The 22,062-nt window shown below is 35.1% G+C and overlaps 1 protein-coding gene across 1 annotated transcript in view; it reads right to left on the bottom strand.

Annotated features, from left to right (window-relative positions):
• LOC133976662 (titin-like) overlaps positions 1 to 22,062 on the bottom strand; it is a 63,599-nt gene that overhangs the window by 11,243 nt on the left and 30,294 nt on the right. Inside the window, exons 13-14 of the mRNA XM_062414920.1 lie at positions 15,615 to 15,767; positions 15,255 to 15,380 (exon numbers count right to left, since the gene is read on the bottom strand). Coding sequence (XP_062270904.1) covers positions 15,255 to 15,380; positions 15,615 to 15,767 — 279 coding nt within the window. The remainder of the gene's footprint in view (positions 1 to 15,254; positions 15,381 to 15,614; positions 15,768 to 22,062) is intronic.

The raw sequence follows: 22,062 nt of genomic DNA, 5'->3' as shown, positions 1-22,062 counted from the left end.
AGGAGAATGGCTAAACTGGTTTGAGATGATAGAAAGGAAACAGTAACTCAAATAACCACTCATTACAACCGAGATCTACAGAAGACCATCTCTGAAGGCACAACATGTCAAACTTTGAAGAATATGGGCTATAGCAGCAGAAGACCACACCAGGTGCCACAAAGCTGTCAGCTAAGAACAAGAAACCGAGGCTACAATTCGTACAAGCTCACCAACACTGGACAATGGAAGATTGTAAAACCGCTGCCTGGTCTCATGAGTCCCGATTTCAGACGGTCGCGTCAGAACATGAAAGCATGGATCCATCCTCTTGTATCAACGGTTCAGGCTGGTGGTGTTGATATAATGGTGTGGGGGAGATTTTCTTGGCACAGTTTGTACCAATTGAGCATTGTTTAAATGCCACAGCCTACCTGAGTATTGTTCCTGACCATGTCTATCCCGTTATTACCACAGTGTACCCATCTACTGATGGCTACTTCCAGCAAGGTCACGCACCATGGCAAAAGAGGGGCCAACCCAGTACTAGCAAGGTGTACCTAATAAAGTTACCAATGAGTGTACATTAATAACACTTCTCATGATGCCTAGACATCCAGACTTCATTGATACAACATTTTTCAACTATCTATCCTTCTCAATTTAAAATACAGTTAAAGCAACACTTTAGATCAAACCTTCAGAAACATAACATTTCTATTATCCTGGTAACATGAGTTTAGTTGAGTGACATTCAAGGATCGAGGTAAAACTCCAACTATGTATTGTGCAGTTAGCCACAAGTTTGAGAGCAAGGGCAGATAAAACAGGGACGTTTCTCAAAGGCACATACATTTTCCAAAAAACATTGCAATTTATGTGGTTTATCTGCACTACTACTCATTCCATTTCATTGCAACTGTGTGAATGTTTAGCTGCTAAATTCATGTTGGTGTCAATTCATGTCTTTAAAAAGCATTGTTAAAAAAGTTAAATATTTACAGTGGAAAACATTATTTAGTACACATTGTAACATTCATTCTTTCTACAAAAATTAAATGAAGGAAAGAAAAGAATCAGAAAACTAAACAAGACTTTGCCTTCAAACCGAAATCAGTCTCCTCCTGGTCCTTTTTTCTCACCTTCTGATGTTAACTGTCTGCCTAGCTTTGCAAGGGTGGCTTTACGCACAGTGAGGGCAGAACACTGCTATATATTCAGGGCGCATCATCTCACGTCTGACCTTGCGTACTTTGTGGTCTTCGGGATCCTCCAGGTTGGTTTGGATCATCTCTGGAAAATAATAAAATAGAATTGAATTTTCCATGCGTTTCTTTTTAAAGAAGTTACAGTATATCATAGCTAAGATTGTGTATTAGTTTGCATAAGGTAGCCTGGCTCTGTCTGAAGATAGAAATCTGTCTACTTGAACATCTAAAGTTCACTAATTAAACTGTTATGAATCATTTGTTTAATATGTACATAAACCAAGGTGTAAAACAAAAAAGTTGTGGTTTTAGGGGAGTTATGTTAGGCTTCTTCCTGCTTTAAGTCTTTATGCTAAGATAAGATAAGCTAAGCGAACATATTTATCCAACTAATGTGAGAGTAGTGTATCAGTGTTCTTATCTAACTCTTGGTAAAAAAAACCAAAAAAAAACAAATAAGCTTCTTTCCAATAATGTAAATTATATTCCTTTAAGTGTAACAGAGTCTTCTAGTCAGTGTGAACCAGGTCCACTGAAAATGCAAAAAGAGGAAATTTCTCTATAAGCTAGCATACAATTCAACATCTTGGAAGAATAACATTTCCAGTAATAAATTGATAATTCATGAATATTTGGTTGGGTTTAAATGGAGCAGTTCTTTCAAGGAAATTCATCTGAGCATCAACAGCTACTTTAAACTCACCACAACTAACTAAACTCTAACAGTATATTTTACCAACAGTTAGTTCCATATTTCACAGATATTTCAAGGTTAACTTTAAAGAAATTCAACTTTGCCATTTTTCACAATATTTAAAAGATAACTCAACTATCAAAGTCCAGTTTGTAGGAATCTCCTTTCACTGTGAAGGGCATTTTGTCGTGGGGTTTTTCCTGGTACCACCTCTCAATGTCATCGCTGGTTACTGAGCATTTATTTGGAGGGTCAGTCTGTGGAAAAAAGTCCATCCAAGTCATAATATTGCCGAAATATATTTATTGTTGAGATACAAATAAAGTGTCTCAGTTAAATATAAACTCCACTCTGCAGCAAACTTACCGTTTTTCCAAAGTCCCACCATCCTCCATTCAATCTCTCAAACTGCCATTGTGGTCTGAAGCCTGTGTTGTTCATTACAAGAAAAAGAAAACGTGTCAGTTGTCTGATTTGCCAAGCTTCTTTCTTTCTGCTTTTAACTTCTAGCAGATTACATGAATACAAAGACATGTCTTCAGGCCTAATGACAAACCACTACTGACACCTTGTGGCAAGAAGTGTAAACACTCCTAATCATCACATCCCCCTTTCTTTGAGGCAAAAACTGTAAAAGTGTACAGACAAATTATAGGTGTCAGGAACTATTTCTTAGTAAAGAATATCACTAACACATTTATCTAGCTTTAAAAAACTTAGCAGGAGTTAACCAGCAAAAACATAAACCAGGATTAAGTGTGTAAGAAATATTGACTTAAACTTCCTGTCTCTCATCAATACTCCTGAAAGGACCTGATTATGTATGATGCATGACTTGTTTAACATTATCAGTCAAATTTACAGAAATACTAATACACCACAGCTGAAGAAATATAAAGAATGTAAATTCAAGTCAAAGATTTGATTTATGTCAGAATATTTAGTTAATCAAAATAAATAATATTTTCTTACTTTTTCTGTACTTGTGTCTGAAATAGACAGAAATGATTAACCCAGCCAGAGAAATTGGTAGTATGAGGAAGATCAGCTTCCATGTGTTATCCTCTGCAAAAGAAATTAATAAAAAAAATGTAAACAAATGGTTTATAAGGATGCTGTATTGATAATGTACTCTGAATTGAACAATGATGAACTCAAAGCTCATCATTTAGTCATTTAATGTCTGTTAGAACATGTTGTGTAACTCCTATGAGGACATGGAGTACATTGTCATGTTTAGGAAAAACATTAAGATGCATTAATACATTAAATGTGTTACAGCAGATATTTGTTGGTGTGATAACTCACTTTCTATGAAGAGGTTGAAGACTTTTTCACTGCTGCTGGAGCTGACTGGGTTTTCAACTATACAGTTGAACCACTGCTCCTTATCCTCCTAGAAAAGAGAAAAAACAATATTAGCTGAAAGCTCAAACTGAAAATGCAGATTTCTGAGGAGCTTACTTTTATGGCGACTTTGTTTGTGTTTGGTTTCAACTTCCATAACAACAATAGAAAGGGGTAGGTATCACACAAGCTATTTGTGAAACGTATACGTTTTTCGCTGAGGACCAACATAGCTATTAATAATAATAACTTTCAGCACCTTTCAAAAACAAAGTTCACAAAGTGCTTTGACAGACAAGGCAAGCAAAAGCATTACAATAAAAAACAAGACACACAACACAGAGAGAGGTAACAAGACTGGCATTGACAAGATGAGAGTAGAGGACAATGAATACAGTTCGAGATAATGAGAATATAAAAATGTATAAAATAAATAAGACAAAGTAAAAATAAGATTAAATAAAAGACAGTAGCAATAAGCAAAACGAACAAACAAGCAGATGACATCACATAAAAGCTAGTCTGTAGAAATGAGTTTTGAGTAGTGATTTAAAAGAAGATACTGAATGTGCGAGCCTTATTTCCTTGGGCAGGTTGTTCCAAAGCTGAGGGGCCCTGATGGAAAAAGCACGGTCTCCTCTAGATTTCAGTCTTGACTTTGGAACCACCAGAAAGGTTCCACCCGAGGATTTAAGGCTGCGGGCCAGCTCATACGGAGTCAACACGTCATTTATGTAGTTTGGAGCTAGACCCAGACGTGCTTTAAAAGTGATCAGTAAAAACACTTTGATGTGAGACTGTGTTGGTAATTGCAGCTATCTGCCACATCTTGTGCATAAAGGACCAAAAGCGGCACAGAAATGGTGACAATGTGACAAAATATCTTGTTTTGTCAAACTATGAGAGCTCATAAAATATTACATTATCTAAAATACCCAAACTTATTGTCACTTTTTTATGACATTTTTATTCTCTGCAGGTTTGTTCATGTTGCTGTTATTTTTTATCCATTTAGCAGGGACAATGCACAATTCATCTATTGCACCAGATACAGTTAAAGCTAATTTCATATATAAATGACTAAATAAACTAAACAGCACAGTCTTGATTCTGCCTCAGCTGGTCACCAACTGAAGCCTGAATATGTGAATCAGTTTAAAGACTAGATTGTGGTTTAATGTTGCAACAGGATTTATCTGTTAGTGATGAGACTCGCAAACATCATTATCATGTGATACCTTTGTTATTATGTGCTGGTTGGTTGAATTCCACCTCTTTTCACCTGCTGTCCACCAGTAGGTGACTGGTTCAGCACCTGTAATGCTGCCACTACAGGTGAGGACACAGTGGGTCATCTCAGCGTCACATGATGAATAGATGTTTGGTTTAGGGACAGGAACTGATAGAAAATGAAACAAAAAGACACTTCCTTTGAATTTTTAAAGCTGTTTAAATAAATGAAACCAAACTTCATACAGATTTCCTTCACTTACAGATAACCAGGAGTTGAGTCTTGGTGTTGACTTTGTCATTGATCTCTGGTGTGTAGATGCCGCTGTCGTCTCGAGTCAGTCCTGTGATCGTCAGCGTTCCAGTTGAAATGTTCAGCGAACCACGATCTGTAAAAATGTACAAGTTTATCTCCTAGCTAGAGCCACTCAGGAATAAAATGTGTAAAATCTTTGATTTCTGTCAACCAAACACCTTGATTTAGATTAGAGTTTGTACCGTTGAATTGTCGGTAGGATAAAGGTTCGCCTCCATTCCGATGCCATACCATGGCGACATTAGGTCCATGATTCCACACTATGTTGTTGATGGGATTCACCACAGAGCCTGGTGTGAGAACAGCTTTGTCACTTATTTTCCTGTAGAGTGGTTCTGCAAAATAAAATAAATACAGGTGAATGCAAATTTCTAATTACTGATTACTTTCCCCCCCTTTAATCAAGTGTATTATGCTCAAGTTTTAGTAAAAAGCTAAGTAGAAGTACAAAGAACATTATATTTTCTCTAAATGTTGAATAAAATACTCAAAAAACAAGAGGTAACACTTTCCTTAAAGCCCCCCAGTCTAGCATTTACAGCAGTACATTTATAAAGTATTTATTAATATATTTGTCAAAAGGTTGTAACTCTTCCTTTGAGCATTCCTCACTTATCAGATACATAATGATAATTTAATTAAAACAGTAAAGTGCCTCAGCTAATTTCCACCACTGCTTCTAGTCTATTTCCAATTATAGTGGACAAATGGCCCTTTAAAACCTCTTTGCAAAAGGATTTATGACCCTTCATCACGACATCTTAACAGCAAACTACGCAGTTACGACAGGCCCTATAAAATAATTATCGATGTGAACAGGTGGTAAACGGGAACTCGACTATCTAAGCTGATAGTGTGACACAAACCACCCATAGAAAATTATTATGAATTATGTAATAATTTGTTCGGATTAAAAACTGTTTAAATTATTTAAAACATACCTGCACTGGCAGTCACTGCGACAAACAACAGAAAGTGAAACCACATCTTTTTGTTCTCAGGTAGGCTTCAATAGGAGTAACAAAGTACATTCACGGTGATCCTGTTGATATTTAAAATTAATTCACGTATATATAGAGATTTATAACTATATCCAGAAAGTGGAAAAAGTACGGAAAGTTGCCGCTGACAGTCAAAGCTGGGTGAAAGGGTGGAGACGGCAGAAGAATCAAGGAAATGCCACTCACACTCATTTATCTTATCTACCTGGCAACTGCGATGTCTGTACCTACATGATGCCCTGCTGCCATTTTATTCAGCAAAAAAAAAAGAAAAGAAAAGAAAAGAAACCGGTCCAATCAGATACGTGGTAGCGTTTCTGCGCTTGTACAAAAATGTTTTTAAAGTTTATCTAAAGTGAATATGAAGCTTCAGTTCATACTTGCAGTGACTTGACTGAAACACGGCAGAATAAAGCAGATTATTCCTCGTCTATGCAGCAGATGTGACTGCTCATTAGTAAATTACCAGATCTTGTTAATTACTTCAAGGAAGATTCTTCAAACTACATGAGTGATATTAATGTGGTGGAGAAGTGGAATTACTATTGAGTTCAGGTCTGAGCTGTAATGACACTCATCTGTATTCCTACGTTTAAAAAACCTCTGAAACGATCTCATTATAAAAGTGTACAGGACAAAAGTAAATGAATTGGAAGTTTAGATGATTCAAATTTGCTTTTTTTTGATGAAGCCTATACAATTAAGCCTATCAACAAGGGCAATTTTTAGATTACCTGCAAGCACCTGTTGGGTTACTAAAGTCTGAATGTCCTTTCTTGAACCACATTTCTCCACAAACTCTCTGAACTGGCAGCTTCTCCAGCTTTATTCATGGAGCAAACCGGGTCCAGCTGTGCCCCATCCTGCTAATTAGCTTGAATTTGGAGTGTGCACATATTCTCATTTTTATGGTAAATGCATGGAAAAGGAGATTCAGCGACTTTATTCTGACAGATGGAGTCAGGATGAAACTCTTACCTGTAGAGAGGCTATGACATCTTTATTCTACCTAATGCACACCAACAGCTATATTTTACATCTGTGGCATATACAGAAAACATATATTGAAATGAGATTAACTGGCTTATATTCACATGAAGCATAAAGCATGTTATATTTTCCACCTATAAGTTAAAACCGACATAAATTAAAGTACTTTATATTCAAAATCAACCTTTCATCACAAAGCCATGTTATACCTTAATGTTCTCAAACCATCTACTGTTCTCATAGTAAAATATACTTAAAGCAACACTTGTGATTAAACCTTAAGAAACATATTCAAATATAAATTCAACATAACATATAAACAGTTACCATAAAAAAACATAAATAACTCAAAAATCTTCACAGTGTCACATGTAGAAAAAAATGTGGTAAAATAAAAAATCAATATGTCCTCAGTAGATTATCACACATATCAAAGTTTTACCATGATTATAATGATTAGACATATAATTTATATGGTGTTCAGATTTGTAGAGAGATTCAGGGAATGAGAGAGTTTTATGACTCATCTGAAGATGAGGCCCAAAAGATGGAAGTTTTCTCTCCATGTTTACTGAGTTGATGGTCCTTTGTCCTGGTTCAAACAACCCAAAAGTCATTTATGGATTTAGTTCAGGCCTTAGTTCAGTTATTGGTCAGAAATGCTCTCTCAGTACGTCTGTTCAATGTTCTTTTCGTCACAGGGTTTAACTTTTGGTCTGCATCATGTTGACAGACATCCACTTGGCAAGGAGGTAAGTGCAGGATTCAGGGGTGAAGCAACTCTCCATGTCTCTGTGGGATTCACTAACCTCCTGAGTTTTCAAATAAAAGAAAGGTTGTTCTCGAATACGAGAGCGAAGAGGGGGAAGAGGGTTAGGCTGGTTTATATAGGAGCCGGAAGGGGTGTAATTGGGGTGTGTTCCCGCTCCTGAAACTGCGCTTCACAAGCTTCGATTAAAGATAGGCTGCAAGTTGTCCTACATTTGAATCTTACCATGTAACCTTTAACTAAGAGGACTTTATCCCAATACTAAACTAATATCAAAGTAACAGAAGGGAATATGTAGGACCAAAGGTATCTTAGGCTATATCTGAAATCACTCCCTATTTAATATCAAGTGCACTACATCTAACCACTCCCATTTTATTTGAGTGTCCAAATACTGAGCGTAAATATATCCACTATATAATGCAAGATGGACAGAGCACTTTAGATGGAAATGAAACCAGATAAGGATGTTTACTGGATGAAGCAGCCTTCACAAGTAGGAATAGTTCCAGGGTATAAAAGGTGTGAACAGTTTTTCATCTGTGTGCACACTGCAGACTAACTGTGCTGTGTACCAGTTTCTGAGCATTAGTGACAATACTGTAAGATATTTTTGAAGTGAGGTATAAGTGAGGAAAAGGAAGTGGAATAAATAAAAGAAAAACAGTTTACTACACCTTGATTAAGAATAATAAAAAGAGGGGATTGTGAGGGAAATTACACATACTAAACATATAATTACGTTTAAACATCTTTATTGACATGATAAATATTATAGATTTAATTTACATTGTATAAAACTTCTTACTTACACTGTACAATGTCTGGAGCAAACATTAAAGCTTAAATTTAAATCTTACTTTGGTCAATCATAACCGTAAACTCTTCTCCAAGCAGTGACCTCTGTTTACTGTGTTCAAGTAAATCACAAAACAACCTGTTAAACATGTTGAGGATACATGATAAAACACAAGATACATAAAAATAATTTTAAAAAGGCATTTAAATGATAATAACAAAGAAAATAGTTTATAGTGGCTCAAACTGTGTAACTCGAGGCTAAAGTATTGGAACAAGGAAGGGAAAGCTAATTCAACTTCTCTAAAGAAATTATCTTTTAATTTTAACATTATTCAACATTAACCCTATGTCTAACCCCTACTGATGTATTCTTCAAAAATATATAAAAACAATACAGTACAAGAGAAACAATTAAAAAGAAGTAAATTAGCAACATTTACAAGCAATTAATCATATATAAAACATACAAAATATACATTAGTAACACTTCTCATGATGCCTACACATCCAGACCTCATTGATTCAACTTTCTCAAACCATCTATCCTCAGTTTAAAATACAGTACAAGCAAAACTTGAGGAACCTTCAGAAACATAACATTTCAATTATCCTGGTAACAGAAGTTTAGCTGGGTGGCATCAGAGGATCAAGGTGAAACTCCATCTATGTATTGTACAGTTTGCCACAAGTTTAAAAGCAAGGCAGATAAAGCAGGGTAGTGTTTCAAAGGTTGAGCTGATCCATGTTCTCTCTTTATATGCTGCTGGCTGTGAGTGTGTCCTCAGTGACATGAATAACATTTAAACAGACTATTAGCACTCAGGCTCCATCATCATACGTCTGACCTTGCGTTTAGTTTCGGTCTTCAGGTTGGTTTGGATCATCGCTGAGGAAAACAACAAGAAAATACAATAGAATTGAATTTTCCATGTGATGTTTCAGGAGTCTTTTTAAAGAGGTTATAGTATATTATAACTAAGATTATTTATTAGTTTGTATTTTTAATGTAACTCAACCTTTGAAGTCCAGCTCGTGGGGGTCTCCTTTCACTGTGAAGGGCATTTTGTCGTGGGGGTTTTCCTGGTACCACTTCTCAACGTCATCGCTGGTTACTGAGCATTCATTTGGAGGGTCAGTCTGCAGAAAAAAGTCCAATCAAATCATAATATTTCTGAAATATATTTATTATTCAGAGACGAATAAAGTGTCTCAGTTAAATATAAACTCCACTCTGCAGCTAACTTACCATTTCTCTGAAAACCCACCATCCTCCACTTTCTCTCTCATACTGCCATTGTGGTTTGAAGCCTGTGTTGTTCATCACAAGAAAAAGTAGAGACCACATCAGTTTTATTTACTCTGAACTGTTTCCTCCTTTTTTTAACTTCTGGCAGGTTATACGAAGACAAATACATGTAATCAGGTCTAATGACCAACCACTACTGACACCTTGTGGTAAGAAGTGTAATAACTCCTAGTTATCACAGTGACTGCTCTATAAAGCTGGTGCTGCTGAGCAAACTGAGTAAGTTAAAACACTTATTTTACTTCTAATTAGCATTAAAGCTGCACTAATCTATATGTTTATATGAACAATTTATCAAATGACTGTATAATGTGAAATGTGTCGGTCATAATGACAAACTCATAATGAATACTGCAGTTCCCCTCAGCTCTCAAGGTTTTTTTTTTTTTGCCTCTTAACATTTCCAATGATAAATTAATAATTCATGAATATTTTGTAAATCAGTCAGCAGAAAAAATATAATCAAAAGTAAAAGTACTTGTTATGCAGAAAAATGGCCCCTGTAGTGTTATATTCATGTGTAAATAAAGTTTTACTGCTCTGCTTCAAATTGCTGCTAATTTCAACTATTTATAACAAATATTTTATATCATGATCATATGTTTTATGAAATCTGCAAGGTTCCCAGTAACTGTAGCTGTCAGATTAACATAGTGGAGTAAAAATTTCAATACTTCACGTTGACATGTGGAAGAAAATTGTGCATAAATACAGAAAATGATGTTGTGTTCTGGGTTGATGTTACTTTCATACCTAGAAAACTTACTGGCTTCTCTGTTAAAATATTAAAAAGCGGTTATTGTGTTTCATGGATCTCTGGACTTGATGAGATCACTATCAATAAATGAATTGTTACAACCACAACACATCTGTCAGAGTGTCAAAAAAACAACAACTCACCAGCTCCTTTGCTGTAATCGTGGCCCACATCAGATGTCTCCTTCCTGTTGGATTTATTTTGGACAGCTGAAAACTTTCTTCCCCTTTCTGTCAAATGAATGAAGAACAGTCACAACCATGATGCAGTTATTACATTAAATCTATGCTACATGTTTTTGAACTGCTGATATAAAAAAAGTCTATTTGTCAGAATACATGTTTTATTTTTATCTGTTAAAACTAACAGTATGATTGATGACTGTGTAAAGATACAATGGAAACATGAAGTCGATGTATAAAACTTTAAGCCTCCCTTTGTGAAAAGCACAAAAAACAGCTACTCTTCTGAAAAGAAATAATTAAACTTCATGTACTCATTGGTTACATGATCTATCATTCTGCTCTGGTTAATAAATAAAATATGAATCTGTCACACTGATTAAACTGATGACCAATTAAATGTTTTAAAGCTACAAATAAACAAATTCACCAGTTTATGATTAGAAAAAATGTTTTGATATTAATTGCTTTTAAGTGTTGGATGCAGAAACACAATATTAAACATATTTTAATAAAAAATAATTTAAATTCTAAATTATTAATGACAAATAGGTGTGAAAATGTACTGTCTTTCCTTGCTCTGTCCAGACAGCTTCTTCTGTATTAAAGATGAATAAGTGTGTGTTAACTCACTGGAATTCTTCATTAATCATGTTTTGTTTTATAATTTGAGTTTATTTTCTAGTAAACAGACTGTGTGTTACTCAACAACAAACATCATGAACTCAAACACACTGTTGTGAATATTTGTGCTGAATCATCACGATGTCGTTTACAGTTTCAACACACAGGCCGATTAACATCCACAATCAAAACCTGACAGGAAATTCTAATGCTTCACATTTTATTTTGATATTCATGAAATCTGCATAAAAGAATCTCTTGGTATTTGTTCTGGTTGTGGATGTTTGCATGAGGATAGAAACTTTGAGTCTCGCAGTATAAAAATACATCATCAGGATTATTATTGTTGGTAGAATCACACTCCTGAAAGAACCTGATTATGTTTGATGCTCGACTAGATTATCAGTCAAATTTACAGAAATATTAATAAACCACACCTAAAGAAATATAAAGAATGTAAATTCAAGTTAAAGGTTTAATTTATATCAGACCACAAAAATACAGAATATTTAGTGCAACACAATAAATACAATATTTTGTGACTTCTTACCTTTTTTGTATTTGGAAATCAAACAGACTATGATGATGATGATGATGATGCACACAACCAGAATCACTGGTATTAAGATGTAGATCCATGTCCAACTAACTACAATAAAATGAATGAAACATTAAAACAACAAATAGTTTATAAGGACACTTTATTGTATTCTAATGTCTTTAGCTGATCTTTGATAATGAAATCAAAGCTCATCATTTAGTCATTTAATGTCTGTTAGAACATGTTGTGTAACTCCTATGAGGACATTGAGGACATTGTCATGTTTAGGAAAAACATTAAGATGCATTAATACATAAAATGTGTTACAGCAGATATTTGTTGGTGTGATAACTCACTTTCCATGAAGATGTTGAACACTTCTTCACTGCTGTGGGAGCTGACTGGATTTTCAACTATACAGCTGAACCACTGCTTCTTTTCTTCCTAGAAAGGAGAAAAACAATATTAGCTGAAAGCTCATAAACCAAACGTACAGATTTGTGAGGAGTTCATTTTTATGGAGCCTTTGTTTTTGTCAGTCATCAGCTTTTCAATACTGTACATGTAATCCAATATTTAACACGTCAGCAAAATTAAATGATCTGGTATAAATGATTGTATACTAGACTGGATTTCAAACTCAGTTCATCCCTGGTACAATTTAATGCTTACAGAAAAAAAATTAAATAAATATATATTTTTCTTCAGTCTGGATTCTGCCTCAGCTGGTCACCAACTGATGCCTGAATATGTGAATCAATTTAAAGACTAGATTCTGGTTTATAGTTGTAACAGGATTTATCTGTTAGTGATGAGACTAACTTTTCTTTTCTTTTGCACCTGACGAAGACCTTTCGGGGTCGAAACGTTGTGTTGGTATGTCATTAAATCACGGGAGCGCATAATACAGTGTGCGGGTGTCTTCTTTCTTATTACAGCTGCAGTTATTTTCACCCAGCACCTGTTAAATTAAGTTTAGATGTGCGTGCATATTCATTTTTTAGTGATGAGACTCACAAACATCATTATCATGTGTATACCTTTGTTATTTTAAGCTCCTTGGTTGAAGTCCACCTCTTATCATCTGCTGTCCACCAGTAGGTGACTGGTTCAGCTCCTGTGGTGCTGCCATCACAGGTGAAGACACAGTAGGTCCTCTCAGGATCACACAATACGTAGAGAGTGGGTTTAGGGACAGGAGCTGATAGAAAATGAAACAAAAAGACATTTCCTTTGAATTTAAGGCTGTTTTGATAAATTAAAGCACATTTCAAAACACATTTCCTCCACTTACAGATAACCAGGAGTTGAGTCTTTTTGTTGAATTTGCCGTTGATCTCTGCTGTGTAAATGCCGCTGAGTTCTCGAGTCAGTCCTGTGATCGTCATCACTCCAGTTGAAATGTCCAACGAACCACGATCTGTAAAAATACACAAGATTATCTTCCAAATGAGGATTTATAGAAATCTTACAGTATGTTGTCAACTAGAGCCACTTATTTCCAGTGTTGGTCACTTAAGAGTGGGCAGCTGGAGAAATATGCACTTTAAAACACTAAACATGTTTGTAGAACAGCTGATTTACATACAAAAAAGTAACCCAATTTACATTTACTACCCATTGATTATTATGTAATTAAGGTATTTATACATATTCAGATGTTTGGGGACTATCTGCATAAGTTCAGGTAAAAATTCAAAGCTGGCTATTCATTGTATTTGTTAAATGTAATGGGTTATCCTGCTTAAAAAACTCAATTCATGTAGAAAACACAATTAAAAGCTCTGTACTATAATACAATCCTTTAATATGGCCAAAATCTGAAATAAACTGTATACATCCTGAAAAGAATCCCTTGAAATGTAATTTATTTTAAATCAAAATCTCAATACAAATGTATCAAAAGCTTCAAACTAATACAAATCTTTGATTTCTGGATACCAAACGCCTTGATTTAGATTAAATTTGTACCTTTGAATTGTCGGTAGGAGTAAGTCTTGTCTGCATACCACTCCATGGCAACATTAGGTCCATGTTTCCATGTTATCCTGGTGATGGGATTCTCCACAAAGTCTGGTGTGAGAACAGCTTTGTCACCTATTTTCCTGTAGAGTTGTTCTTCTGCAAAATAAAATAAAACCAAATTTCTCTGTTTAAAGTCATATGGTACACCTAATTGTTCTCCTCCTTTAAACCAAAACACGTTGTGTGCTTACATGAGCTTGAACCAACCAATAATATCATGACATCCACCCATCAATCAATCTTCAACTTTTAGCAGCACAGTGCTAAAATTCATTATGTCATGCCCACTTTTCAACAGCAAAAGTTTAATATAATGGATGAAAAAATTATTATTTTAATCCATCTTTTAAGCTCCCTCTTGGGGCATCAATGTTGTTAAATGTGTTTGAATATAAAGTCACCAAAAACAGCTGGTTAGTTAATTAGCTTAGCTTATGTTAAAAGACAGGTTCATATTTAGAGTTTATCTTAAAACAGTCAGGAGACCAAACAAGCACTGAAACCTGTTTTTCTTGCTGTAATGATTCCTCCTGTTCATACTGACCATTAGAAGATCCCTTCATAATGTTTACAATGGAAGTGATGGAGGACTAAATCCACAGTCCTTCTTTCTGTGGAAACATGTATTTAAAGGTTGATCCGAAGCTAATATGAAGCTTCAGTCGTCCAAATGAGTCAAATCAAGTCTTCTATGTTTCAACTTTACAGTGTTTTTAGTGCCAAAGTTCCTCTTTTTGTTACTATACTTCCACCACAGCTGATCCCATCGTTGATAAGACACTCTGAGGTGCCCCAATATAGAAAGAAAAACTCAAAGCTCATAATTAAATGTCTGTTAGAACATGTTGTGTAACTCCTATGAGGACATTGAGTACATTGTCATGTTTAGGAAAAACATTAAGATGCATTACTACATTAAATGTGTTACAGCAGATATTTGTTGGTGATATAACTCACTTATGAAGGGGTTGAAGACTTTTTCACTGCTGCTGGAGCTGACTGGATTTTCTAGTGTACAGCTGAACCACTGTTCCTCTTCCTCCTTGAAAGGAGAAAAACAATATCAGCTGAAAGTTCATAAACCAAACAGCACAGTCTGGATTCTGCCTCAGCTGGTCACTAACTGATGCCTGAATATGTGAATCAATTTAAAGACTAGATTCTGGTTTATTGTTGCAACAGGATTTATCTGTTAGTGATGAGACTCACAAACATCATTATCATGTGATACCTTTGTTATTTTGTGCTCTTTGGTTGAAGGCCACCTCTTTTCATCTGCTGTCCACCAGAAGGTGACTGGTTCAGTGCCTGTGGTGCTGCCATCACAGGTGAAGACACAGTGGGTCTTCTCAGTATCCCAGGATACAGAGATGGAGGGTTTAGGGACAGCAGCTGATAGAAAATGAAACAAAAAAACACTTCCTTTGAATTTAAAGCTGTTTTAGTAAATTAAACCAAACTTCAAACACATTTCCTCCACTTACAGATAACCAGGAGTTCAGTCTGGCTGTTGACTTCGTTGTTGATCTCTACTGTGTAGATGCCGCTGTCGTCTCGAGTCAGTCCTGTGATCGTCATCACTCCAGTTGAAATGTCCAGTGAACCACGATCTATAAAAATTTAGTTTTAGTTTATCTTTAAATGAGGATTTATAGTCATCTTACAGTATGTTATCAGCAAAGGCCAATATTATATGAATCCCTTATAATCCAATTAATTCACAACTGAAAATATTTAGACCCTTATTTTCAACCAAAATTGAATGTTTGAAATTTAAAAAAAAATAATTTGTAAAATCTTTGATTTCTGTCTACCAAACACCTTGATTTAGATTAAATTTGTACCTTTGAATTGTTGGTAGGAGAAAATCGTGCCTCCATACCGATACCACTCCATGGCAATATCAGGTCCATGTTTCCATCTTATGCTGATGATGGGATTCACCACAGAGTCTGGTCTGAGAACAACGTTGTCACCTATTTTCTTGTAGAGTGGTTCTTCTGCAAAGTAAAATAAAAACAAGTGAACAGAAATTTCTTTTTAAAGTCGAGATGAAATGAAAAATGCATTTTAACCCGTTTGGGTCACATCCACAGTCATACAGTGCACCTTTTCAACTAAAAAAGAAAAAAAATTGTATTATAATCAGTATATTAGCTGCAACAAGTTACACCATGGATAAAGAAAATTATATATAAATAAATAAAATGATAAATAGACAAATGTGTGAATGAATTAATAAGTTAATAAATAAATTAAATATATATAGGCCTCAATGAATAAACAAGCTTATGTGCTGGTTCCCAGCCTGTAGGGGCAGACCTTCAAAGGGAAAGAAAAGAAATAAGAAATAAACCTTCATGTTGTGCTGTTGTGTTTGTTATAATTTCCTCTGGCCTCATATTTGCTTTTCAGTTTAATATTGTATAGTTGTATGTCTATGGACCTCTAATACTTCTATAAATGAAACCATCTGAAAAGAAAAAACCTCTGTTGTACTGTTTGTAATGTACTGTTGTTTTAAGACCGACTGGAAACGTGAACCTTTAACATATACTTATCACTACATTACTGTGTGTTATGACATCTTATTAAATATTTAAATACATATTTTATTAATGTAAAATAGGAGAACGTAAAGTGACCAAGCTGACTTTAGTCAATTTTCAAGATTTAAAACCTCTTATGACTCCTAATCACATCACTGTTCCTTAAACCGAATTAACAAAACTGTTCACAGCCAAATATTCACAGTTAAAAGACTTCAAATGTACATTTCCTGTTGTCACTGAAGCCTCTAAATCGTGTAACAGAAACTAGACTTATTCTCCGGGCTACAAAATTCAAAGTGAAATCTAAAAATAAATGACACAAAGCAACACGGAGACATATGACTTTATAAGATGTATAACATTACATTTTTTTATCAACATGTCAGTTTAAAAACAGTTTAAATGATCCAAAACTTACCGATGGCTCTCACTGCGGTCCAAAACAGAAAGTAAAATATCCACATTTTTTTCTTATCATTTAGTCTTCAATAGAAGTAAGACACGTAAAGTCACGATGATTTTGATGATATTTTAAAATATTTCGAGTATACAGATATTTATTAATGTTTTCACAGAGTGAAAAAGTAGGAAGAGTTGCCGCTGAGTAAATAAGGAAGCGAGGGCGCAGTTTACAGGTTTGCGTCTTATCCGATTCTGGTTTCCTAGATTGGAGTAACTCTCGCGAGATTTGTTCCCCATATTTAATTATTGAGCTCGTTGCACAACATAATTATGTTTTATGATGATGTGACACGGCTTTATTTAAGTCCTGGTTGTATTAGACACACAATACACTCCGTTTGACTTAGGTAAAGATCAAGATTTGGATCACTCTCGCGAGATCTTTCGCAAATGTAGGGTTACCGCCCAGACACAAAAGCGCTTCACCACACCGACCACGGTCTTTGGTCAAACTTGTCGCAGCATGGACAATGAAATGTGAACTTTAACAGCTAAACAAAGTCTCAGAAAGGCATAATTTCTTTTAAAATGATTTAAAGCCATCATTAAAACCTGTTTTTATTCTTTCTCCTATACCAAAGTACACTTCCTCTTTTCTTTGCGCATGTCGCATCACGTTCGTGTAAAACACTTTGTGGCCAATGTCAATAAATATCACTGTGGCGAAGCGTATACTTACCTTTTTTTTCTTTTTTTACTTGAATGAAGCCCCCAAAAATCAAACTTCCTGCTGTGAAACTGGAACCATGACATTACTACAGCGATAAATATTAATAATTGTATTGTCTTTGTTCTATTGATTTTACAAATATGATACTTCTGCAATTCAACTTTTAACTGTGCAACACAATGTCATTATGGGCTGTTAAACCTGACACCCTGAGGGACGTCTGTGACTCCAGGGAGCTGTGAATCCTGCACACCAAGAACATGATTGAGGGATGTTTAGTTTATTTTATATTTCACTTTTCAGCCCTCATTTCATTTCTCTTATTAATCATCACCTATCCTGCTCACTAAGGACAGGATATGAGAATAAAAGGCGTTTATTACACTGCAGCGCTGCTTCCTGTCAGACAAAGTGCAGGTGGAGAGTTTGTCCACCAGATGGCGCCAAAGGAAACAACAACAGAGGAGAACGTCTTTACAACAGTGAATAAATCTGGGTGTAAATATGACTGTAAATAGTTAAAATAGTCCATATCTTTTGATGGAAGCGTCACCACAGTTCTTAAAATGCCTATTTTCCACTGTTTTATGAATCTTAGTTTATTTTTCTTGTTTGTGCTGCATGAGTGAGACTTTATTTTGCCTGCAGGGTTGAAAGTTCAGTTTCTTTTATATGTCCTCAGGTACCTTCCCTGAATTTGGAGTGTGCAAGTATTCTCACTTTTATGGTAAATGCAAAAGGGGATTCAGTGACTTTTTTCTGTCAGATGTCTCACTTTCCAAAGGGTTGCAGGAGAGAGGCTATGACATCTTTATTCTACCCAAGCATACCAAAGGGTATATTATACATCTGTGGCATTTTCAGAAAATATATATTGAAATGAGATTAACTTGTTTATATTCCCATGAAGCATAAAGCATGTTATATTTTCCATCTATAAATTAAAACAATTTGGTTTTGGGTTGCACGATGACCCTTTTTGACAATTGCGCACAGATGAAATTACCTCACTCAGTCTAAAGAAATTATATTTTAATTTTAACATAGTTCAACATCAACCTTTCATCACAAAGCCATGTTATAACTTAATGTTGTTGTCAAACCATCTACTGTTCTCATAGTAAAATATACTTATGCAACACTTATGTGATTAGATTAAACCTCAAGAAACATATTCAAATTTAAATTCAACATATAAATAGTTACCATATACAATCATTAACTCAAAAATCTTATCACAGTCACATGTAGTAAAAATGTGATAAAATCAGAAAATCAGTATGTCCTTAGTTGATCACACATATCAAAGTTTTACCATGATTATAATGATTAGACATTTAATTTACATGATGTTCAAATTTGGCTCAGATGTGCATAGAGATTCAAGGAATGTGAGAATTTGTTTTATGATTTGTCTTACATTAAGCCCAAAAGATTGGAGTTTTCGCTCCGTGTTTACTGAGTTGTTGGTCCTTTCTGCTGGTTCAAACAACCCCAAAAGTCATTTATGTTGTCAGAAATTGTCTCTCAGTAAATCCCTCTTGTTTTTGTCAAGCATTTGCAACAGCAGCAGCAACAGCAACAGCTGAAGCACATGGCCAGAATTGCTCCAATTAGTGTGAAGGTTGGTGCCCCATTCCCTACAAAAAATGAATTAATAGATCATTAAAACAACAAGTGGCTTCCGAGGATGCTGTATTGTATTCTAATGTCTTTAGCTGATCTTTGATAATGCACTCTGAGGAGCCCCAATACAGAAAAATAATGAACTCAAAGCTCATCATTTAGTCATTTAATGTCTGTTAGAACATGTTTTGTAACTCCTATGAGGACATTGAGGACATTGTCATGTTTAGGAAAAACATTAAGATGCATTAATACATTACATTTATTACAGCAGATATTTGTTGGTCGGATAACTCACTTTCTATGAAGGGATTGAGGACGTTTTCACTGCCATTGAAGCTGACTGGATTTGAAAATGCACAGTTGAACAATGACTTCTTTTCCTCCTAGAAATTGGGATAGAAAGCCTGAGAAAATGTTCATAATAACTGACAAACTAAACACCATATACATTCATTGAATAAAGATTAGAAACATAAAATGCACATTTCTCACTAGAAATGTTATAATAACCCATTATAATTCCCAAATGATCTTAACATATTGCATTTTCCAACCATTTTGTAAGCTACATGTAATATTTAGAGTTTTAGATCTGACTTTTTTGATTTTCTGCAGGTTTGCTTGTTCATGTTGCTGTTCAGTTTATTTAATTACTAATTGACAAGGGAAAATGCACAATACATTCATTGTACCAGATATAGTTAAAGCCACACAGCCTAAACAGCACAGCCTGGATTCTGCCTCAGCTGGTCACCAACTGATGCCTGAATATGTGAATCAGTTTAAAGACTAGATTCTGGTTTATTGTTGCAACAGGATTTATCTGTTAGTGATGAGACTCACAAACATCATTATCATGTGTATACCTTTGTTATTTTGTGTTGGTTGGTTGAATTCCATACAATGTCACCTGACCTCCACCAGCAAGTGACTGGTTCAGCACCTTTGATGTTGCCCTCACAGGTGAGAACACAGTAAGTCATCTCACATGATACAGAGATGGAGGGTTTAGGGACAGGAGCTGATGGAAAATGAAACAAAAAGACACTCCCTTTGAATTTAAGGACGTTTTAATAAATTAAACCAAACGTCATACACATTTCCTCCACTTACAGATAACAAGGAGTTGAATCTTGCTGGTGTCTTTATTGTTGATCTCTGCTCTGTAGATGCCGCTGTCGTCTCGAGTCAGTCCTTTGATCGTCAGCGCTCTAGTTGAAATGTCCAGTGAACCACGATCTATAAAAATGCACAAATCTTGCTTCTAAACAGGGATATTTTATTGTCTTACACAGTATGTTGTCAGCTAGAGCCAATTATTTCCAGTGTCGTTCACTTAAGAATGGGCAGCTGGAGAAATATGCACTTTAAAACACAAAAAATATTTGTTGATCTTTGACTACCAAACACCTTGAATTAGATTAAATTGGTACCTTTGAATTGTCTGTAAGAGAAAGTCTCATTTCCATACCACTCAATGGCAATATCAGGTCCATGTTTCCACACTATGCTGTAGATGGGACTCTCCACAGAGTCTGGTGTGAGAACAGCTTTGTCACCTATTTCCCTGTAGAGTGGTTCACCTGCAAAATAAAATAAAATAAAATAAAATAAAATAAAATAAAATAAAATAAAATAAAATAAAATAAAATAAAATAAAATAAAATAAAATAAAATAAAGTAGCTGCTGTGGAAGTTTAGTTCACTTGTTCCCAACCTGTAGGGGTCAGACCTTCAAAAGCGTAAGAAGTGAAAGAAGAAATAAAGCTTAATGTTGTACTGCTGTGTTTGTTATAATTTTCTCTGGCCTCATATTTACCTTCCAGTGAAATATTGTGTAATTTTATCACTCTGGACCTTTAGCACTTCTATAAATGAAACAGCACCTGACTGTTGTTTTAAGACATACTTGAAATGTGAACCAGTCTTTTTAAACACAACTACTCTACTGCATGTTGTGCAATTTCATCAAATGTTTTTATTAATTTTCTTAATGCAAAATAGGAGGACTGTTACAACACAGGTAGTAGTCTACTTCTAGGGGACAAATCTCTCTTTAAAACCTCTTTACAAATGCCTCATGTCCCCTCATCATCCCAATTGTTAACAGCCAACTCTTCACCTTTATGAAAAGCCCTATAAAAGTCCTGTTGTCACTGTTAATAGCCTGTAAATGTGGGTCTAAACAGAAACTATACTTACCTGAAGGTGTGGACAAAAACGTAAATAAATAGAAACCGAAAAACAACACAAAACATGCACAGAAATATACCATGATATTACAATCTGCTCAACATCTCAGTTCAGAAAAACTGTTTAAATTATCCAAACCTTACCGTTGGCTGTCACTGCGGTCCAGAGCAGAAAGTAAACCAGCCACATTTCTCTGTTCTCAGTTGGGTTTCAATAGAGGTAAAATTCAAGGTGATTCTGTTGATATTTAGGAAAGGTCGCTGCTGACAGTCACAGGTGAGCGTGAAGGGTGAAGTGACAACAGAAAGGAGGTGCCGCACCTGCATGACGCACTTATAACTTTCATTTATTAATATTTTATTATACGTTTCAGTCACGAAGGGAAAGAAATTTACTTTAAGATTTTCAGTCTTTGAACTACTTGAGTGATATTAATGTGGTGGAGAAGTAGAATAACTAACAATGTGTAATGACACCCAGTATTTCTGCATTTAAAAACCTCTGAAACGATCTCATTTTAAAAAGACCTACAAGCAGAAATGGACGAATAAAAATTAGCATTCAACAGTTGTGTTTCAAATGGCATTCACTGGCATTTTTTAGACTTACTTGCAAACATAAAACAAAACTGGAATGTGAATTTAACGACACATTTTAGAAAGTTTAAAGTCTTTTATCTGAGTATTTGAGTACTTTTCAGTCCTCATTAGTCATCATCTGTCCTGCTCACTAAGGACAGGATATGAGAATAAAAGGCGTTTATTACACTGCAGCGCTGTGTACTGT

Source organism: Scomber scombrus, chromosome 24, assembly GCF_963691925.1.
Source record: "Scomber scombrus chromosome 24, fScoSco1.1, whole genome shotgun sequence".
NCBI lineage: Eukaryota > Metazoa > Chordata > Actinopteri > Scombriformes > Scombridae > Scomber > Scomber scombrus.
Note: the sequence above shows the minus strand (reverse complement) of the source record. Positions and strands in the feature narration are given on the sequence as shown.